A 7,372-nucleotide genomic window follows, 5' to 3' on the forward strand; every position below is an offset into this window, starting at 1 on the left:
CAAAATAGGCTCTTTGTTTGCAACAGCTGTCGATGGTTGGATTTCACCGCTTATTACACAAATTACTTCTTAAGCTTGAAAGATGACCTGGGTTTATTAGTCCAGTTGTCAAAGCCGCTTCATAGCAAGTAGTTCCGAATGGTAGATCCTGAGGAATTCAATGAAACTTCCTCCATTTCGGCGAGTTAAATTTTATTTGTCTGGCTCAAAAGTGCAATATTAAATATGCAGGGTTCGAAAGATACATTGATATACAATTAATGCAATATAGCTAATTGCGTTTCGCAAAGAAATCTGTAACACATTTAAAAAGAAATGCGAGTCCTTAACACTGGAAGAGATCTCTGGTGGATTCTCAGGTCTGCAGTCAGTTAAACGATATTTCTTCTTCTTCTTGAGACAAGCCTATTTCCTGTCCTATTTTCACTTCTGTCACGATTTTTTTCGCGGGTAAAATTGTTTATTACCTACACAGATGTCTAAGGACAAAAACGTCGCTTTTGACGGAAACTTCAAGAGCTCTTTGGGAGAAACAAAATCGCAAGAGTATATTTAAGTTTCTGGGGGCAAACCAACGTTATTTCACTCAATGCAAACGAAACCGATCTCCTTTCAATTTCGGTTTTTTTCACTTCCTGCATATTTACATTTGTGCCTTAATGTGATACTTGGCAAACTTCTAATGGAATTTTAAATGCATATATTTCTTTCTTCAGGCTTCAGAGATTTATTGTCGGCACTCATTCCTTCAAAAAGACATATAGAAGGAAGTCGAAGCTCCTTGAGTTGTAAACGTCCTTTCAGTATTTAAACTGTTTCTTGCTTCTAAATTGACCGGCATGTCTATGGCGACAGTTAACTAGATCAAGTTATTAGATTTAAGAATGTACGTGAAATATTAGCGTCGTGTTAGGCTCTCCAGAAAGCTCCAAAGGAGATGTTATGCTCGAATTAGCACGAGCCAGCTGCTTTCAAAGGTACGAGTTTAATGCCCCACTGAAGGTGTCAAAGTGTCGTGTAGATAATTTTCTACCATCAAATAAACATTTGTTCTTGATCAACGTCATTGGCAATAAAAAGCTCGCCTATTATTAGCATTTGAATGGCGTTCTTTTCTTTGATTGATGGCGTCCTTCTTACGCGTGCCGACCTTACGACAACAGCCGTAAACAATAAGTTATCTTAATCCGTGTCCCCGGAGGCTGCATTGGTATTGCTCTCCAGGCAGGCGACCTTGATTGTTGTAGAGAAAGTTTGGGGCTCTGTATTGTAAATGCTCTTTTCTTATCGAGTCATTTTGCGCACAAAAATATTCCAGCCTTTGATCTTTGAAGCAAAATGTTGTTTTTGGTTCGAACAATAATGCCCTTAGCTAGCCTTTGCGGTTTTCTGTGTGCTTACTTATGCAAAGCTATCAGCGTCTGTTTGCTCAAGAGCAAGGCAAAGTCCGCAGAAAAAAATGCTTACTGGCGCTTCATAACTTAAAGCTACCATTTTTTTGCAGCAGAGAAGTAACTTGTGAGATCAAGTATCTCTTGCGAGTGCCGACAACTCCAATCCTCATTAGCAGCCTAATTAGCAGGGCACGCGCCGGTAATTCATTGGCACACGAACAGTACTTAACACCCCGGAAAAAACCATAAGGCCTTCGAAATTAATGGCATTACTACAAATATTGTGCCATCTGAAGAATAACAGCACCGAGCTTCTGGGGTTGTTTAACCAGGGGGAGTGACGTTATCACTTTTCTAAACACCCAACTTTGAGCTTTAGTCCAAAGGCACAGAGAATGCAGCCGAGGAGAGCGACATCATCGACCTCGTGTTGTTTAGCTTTGGAGTATTTTTCGACATTTTCATTCCGTTTTAAAACTCTTTCTTTTATGCAAAGTTATTTGAGTATTTATTTTTTTTAATTCTTGGGTGTGTCATGATGTGATTTTGGCAGTTTCAATTGTTCTCGTAACCTCTGGTGTCAATCCTTTTCATATTCATCAGGGTTACAGCATCCAAGCTGGCAAGGTCTAACTAGATAAGCTAATATCGCTCAAGAGTTAGTTTGTAAGGCACGCGTCCTGGTCATTTACACGCACTTTATTCTCTCCAGCCATCTTCATCATAACTGCGGCGATTGAGACTAAGATAATCTTAGAAGAATGATTGCCGCCACAAGTACACTGTGAGTATTGGTATTTATCTGTTGTTTCTTGTCTAAAAATGAATGCATGCAGCATTCTCAGTTTCTTTGTGTTCGCTTGCAGCGACGCGGTTATATTGTTTGATAGGTAAAATAGACCCACTAAAATCAGTTGTTTTCGCGAAACGTTTGTGCTATTGCTCAATTTTCGAAACTTTCAGATGAGAATTTGTTATTTCTGGAAAAAAGAGCTTATTCACGCTACAGGGGTTGCAAAATCGAGACTGATTCAGTTGTACTCGCTTATAAAAGAGTGCAGAATTCTATGAGATGGCTGTAGACTACAATCAACGGCGAAGAGAGATAGAGAGAGAGAGAGAGAGAGCGAGAGAATGAAGAATGCGACCATTTTGAAGATGGAAATCTCTAAATTTTATTTCATCTGTTCAGCTTCAATCTACGCTGAATCATGGGTAATTGCTTTAGCAGATAAAAAACAGCTGCAGACCTGCTACCTGCTATTTTTCTTCTATTCCTGTTTATCATCTCTTATATCAGATTCGCGAAAATTCCGTTACATCAGCTCAGTTTCGTCGCGCTTCTCAGCACGCCCGGTTGAAAAGGAAAATTCCACTTTGGTTGCCATGACTCAAACATTCACTTCTGCCCAGATATTTCTTCTTCTATGTCCAAAGTAGTAACGTTTTGGGAATATGAGTTGCTTGCAAACTCTACTGGTTAATTTTTGGTGCCATATATAACTCTTTCTCGAGGAAACAATACGGACGGAAAGCAGGTCCCAAGTCATTACTACGGGTCGCTCGCTTGTAAAGAGCTCTTGCAAAGCATGAATATTCAATTTTGTGTAAATCACCCAAGCCCTCTTTTTTCAGTGCGTGTGACTCAAAAAACCTGTAAGATACAAGTCTTGTTTGTTGAATCCTCGCTCAGAAGTTCACAGATCATTGCACAAATCAAAACGAAAACCAAGTAACCGCCTGAAGATTAGTGTTCAATTCGAATCCTCGCGCGCAACACGCCTGCGGATGACTTTATATGCAAATTAATGTCTTTTGTGATATGATCAGTCCATTCATTCATCCTACTCATTCACTTTAAGCTGAACGTGAAAAGCGGCTGGTCGATTTGAAAGCCGATTTCCTTTTTTTTCCGGTCACAAATCAGTATCGCTAGCTCATCCAATCGCTTGGTAGGTCAGCATTAAGTAAATACACAAGCGTGCAGATTGCGCCTCGTAAAAGAAGCTGTGTACGGCGGCTTAGCGCCTTCTAATAATTGTGTACGTTTTGTTACCAACAGACTCTGCTACGACATGTTTTTTGACAAGAGACTACGTGGACCGCAAATCATGGATTCCTCTACTCACCAAGATGTCATAGTTGAGAATCTCACAGAGGATCTATACAACCCATCGATCCCAAACGATGACTTATGGAGGAAGTTTCCGCTTCCAACACCACCATACTCTCCGGAGAACTGTCTTCCTCAAGCAACTAAGCGGAACTTCTTCATTCCATCAAGGAAAAACGGACTTCAAGTTGTACCCGAGCCGGAAGACTTATCGTCCGATTTACCACTGGTGTTAAGCGACGCAGAAATGCAGCGTTTGACATGTAGCACGATGGACGAAGAGCATATTTGGCCGGCTGTGGAGAGTGACTTTGATTGTGTCGAGTCGCAGAGGTTTCAAGGCAATCGAGTTGTGCTATCTGCGGCGTATCTGAATGAATCTAGTGCTGAAATGGCTACAGATCGCCGAATCTTACTAGATTTGCCTTCGTTTGTTCCAGCAGCAGTAACAAACCAAGATCGCACGCTTGCTCAGCAACAAGTGGACGTTAGATGGCAGTCCCATTTTTCAGGTGAATATCGTACTTATTTGGTTTAGATTTAAGAATCATTCACTTTGTGGAGTGAGAGGTAAACTCCGTTTGTTATTTCGTTCACTCTTTCGCTATTTCACTTTCGAATTGTAAAAAAAGAAAAAAGACAACATGACTAGCTACCGTAGTTTGGCCAATTTTAGCGCCGGATCTGTCTTCTTTCGCGTGTTTATAATCGAATAATAAACCTGAACTTTATCACTCGTGAACCTAGGGTGTTTATGAATTAGGCGCGAAAGATTTTTCCCACACATCAAGAAGTGTCTTGTTGTTTAACAAATTCTATCACGGACTAAATGGTGATCGTTGAACCTTTGTATAAACTTGAATTTGGAAATGCACGCTCTGTGATTTCAAAGTCAAAAGTTTTTAATACCATCTGGTTTTGTTTACAAGTTGTTGCAGATTTTTTCTTCACACTTGGCGCGTTTCTCGGTAAACTTGGTACAAAGTCGACATGTTAAATATTACTTTTGAGCGATTTGTCGTTAAGACGATTTTGACAAAGGCTTGAATTAAGATTGGTGGTTTAAGCCAACTAACAATTTTCTGTTCCTTCAAATGGATACACAAGCTGTCCTATGCATGACAAGGCGTTGTACTTCTGTGCTAATTAGATCTCTTTTCTTACGAAAACAGAATCGCTTTGAACAATAAAGTCAAACAGTTGAAAAGAATTGCTTTTGAGTCACTATCAAATGTCTGACATTCGGTTGTTTAATGATAACTCAGAGAAACGAAATCTTTGCGGCTCAATACGTTATCGGCTGTAAGGGAAAAAGGCATAGAACATTTCAAGTGATCAAAGGCTGACCTCTTTATTCGAATCTTCAAAATTCCATTGGGTTGGGCAGAGTTGTTAAATGTCTTCCTTAACTGATTTTCACTCGTGAAATGTGCTTCCTTTTTTCAGGGGAAAATCCATCTATGAGAGCATCCCGACATGTGAGCGAGGAGTTTGTCCCTCAACAACGGTTCGACTATGGGGTGATAAAGAAGCCGCGCAAATCAAGACGTTCAAGCCGACAGGACTCGCCGCCGATGGAAGGCGTCGAGGACTCGGAAGACAACGAAACAAGCCGAGCAACGCACAATGTTTTGGAAAGGCAAAGAAGGGAAGACTTAAAATGCCGTTTCCAGCGTTTAAGAGACAGTATTCCTGAACTCGAGGACAACGACCGAGCCTCTAAGGTCATGATACTGAAAAAAGCGCGCGAATACGTTCATCAGTTGCATTTGGAAGAAGAAAGGTTGCGAGCTGACAAAGAACTAGAACGTCAAAGGCGACTTATACTTCTAGAAAGACTTAATTGCCTACGACAAGGATACGGTGTTTTGTAAAGTTCAAACTTTGCTGGTTGATGCATCAGCGTGATCTTTTTTTATAGAAAGTAATACTAAGCAATATCTTTTCGACATCAAATTAAGATTCTTTTACATTAATATTATGGCCGTGATTAGAACTTACAAAAAGTTAATTCCAGTATTAATTTGCAATTTATTGCTTTGGAATATTTTCCGACGGTGAATAATATAGCTGAAAGTTTTAATGATTAAAATTGAGTGAAGTATAGTATTTCGTCTACATAATAGTAGGAAACCAGAAAAGCGAAGATTAAGCAAGCTACGTTCATACCATCCAAAAACTACACTCGCCTAGGCCACTTTTAAAATTCCACAACACCATCGGAACTTTGTACATTTTTCTTTCTAGTTTTACAAGGCAAGGCTTTTAAGCAATCGATGCACGGTTACTTTAACCGTGCAGATTTTTCACGTAATGAGAAAGAAATTCTAACGATATAATTCGGGCTCGACGCCTAGTATTTTTTCTACATTTTTTTCCAAAAGATAAAATAAATATCGAATAAAAATGAGAAATTCCCTTTGTTCAAGAAGTACTTTGTACGATGAGAGAATGCAAGTTGTATTTGCTTTCGATAAAGCCGCATTCATTTTAAAATTCAGTGAACGTAGTTCAACCGACATTTACCCTCCTCTTCAAGACTGAAACATTTGTAGAAACAGCATTTTATATAGTTTCTTTTAAGAAGCTCTGAGAGAGATTCTTAACATTTGTACATAGGAATGAAGCAAATATTAGATCGCATATTAAACAGGATTCAGTTCATAGGACCATTTCAGAGGTAGATAATCTTTAGCTTGCATCATCATTGTATGTGTAAACTTTTGCATAGTGCTTTTTTGTAAAGAAACCTGAATTGACGCCCTGAAAATAAAGAAGGCTTTAAGATTTGTAGAACTGTTTCCAGTTGCATTGTATGCCCAAATGGTGAAAGCATCAGGTGGTTTACAATAATTTCATTTGTAATACAGAGAATTAGAAGACCGTTTTGACCAAAAGACTTTTGGGTGGTGTTATCCAAACCGCAGTATATACTTCTTTGGCGAGATAGTGTGTTTCCTCGAATGGCTGAGAGTTTTTGATTTTGATTAAAAAAATACCGGGCACAGAAAATGAAACGAAACAGTGAATTAATTTTAGCAAACTCAACAAGTCCTTCGATGAATTAGCGAACCTGTGGAGTACACAAAGGGCTCCCGGTTCGGGAAGTCAATGACTGAGGTGATTGAATGCAGATAAATTGCCGTTGACCATAGTTTAGTGGGACAGTGCGAGACGGGAGGTTTGCAACATAAAAACTATTTAAAATTGTCCAAATAATCATCTAAAAGAATAATTTGTCAGAACAATTCAGAAATCACAGCTGATCGTTTGGTCACAATTTCCCACAATAACTTTTTTATTCTGCCGTTTTGTTTACACTTCTAGCTCTTTCGCGAGGCAAAGTTGCGTAAGGCTTAATCTTTGTCCTTTCCAGTTGCATTCAACACAAACGAAATATACATTTGACTTTCAATCCGGCAATGGGGAATCAATACCGAATTAAAAGTTTCGCAAAACCCAGGGACGACTGGCGCAAGGGAGAATTGTGATAGAGCAATTTCGCGGGGACGGGTAATGAATCCATCGGCTCTTACAAAAAGACCTTTTTCGCCTCATGTTTGACATCAAACATAAAAACTTGGGATTTGTTTTTAAAATTTTCTTGTTCCGATAAGATAATTCCATTGCAGAGAATCAGGATTGTTTTTAATTGCGGGTGCAAGAGACGGTACCGCACTTAATTTCTCAGTGAAGCTTGCAATTTTATTGTCGTTTAAGTACCTCAACTAAAACGCAATGGCGTCGGTCCTTCGATCTTAGCGCCCAACTGATAATTGTCCTTTCATTGGCTTTTGTACTTCGGAATCAAAACAAAGTTAAAAATCAGCTGAAACAAGCCGAGGAAATCAAAACCGCTACTGGA

The 7,372-nt window shown here is 39.3% G+C and overlaps 1 protein-coding gene across 2 annotated transcripts; it reads left to right on the top strand.

The window, feature by feature from the left end:
- Positions 1-1,749: 1,749 nt before the first annotated feature.
- On the top strand, positions 1,750-6,300 carry LOC138059833 (transcriptional regulator Myc-like). 2 transcript variants are annotated; one of them, XM_068905468.1, is made up of 4 exons: positions 1,750-1,839; positions 1,998-2,178; positions 3,457-4,019; positions 4,954-6,300. In XM_068905468.1, the coding sequence occupies exons 2-4, from the start codon at positions 2,156-2,158 to the stop codon at positions 5,379-5,381; spliced, it is 1,014 nt and encodes a 337-aa protein (XP_068761569.1). In that variant the 5' UTR covers positions 1,750-1,839; positions 1,998-2,155; the 3' UTR covers positions 5,382-6,300. The 2 variants fall into 2 exon arrangements, with proteins under 2 accessions (XP_068761569.1, XP_068761570.1); XM_068905469.1 differs by lacking the exons at positions 1,750-1,839; positions 1,998-2,178 and adding an exon at positions 3,239-3,346.
- Positions 6,301-7,372: the final 1,072 nt, after the last annotated feature.

Source organism: Montipora capricornis, chromosome 8, assembly GCF_036669925.1.
Source record: "Montipora capricornis isolate CH-2021 chromosome 8, ASM3666992v2, whole genome shotgun sequence".
Lineage (NCBI taxonomy): Eukaryota > Metazoa > Cnidaria > Anthozoa > Scleractinia > Acroporidae > Montipora > Montipora capricornis.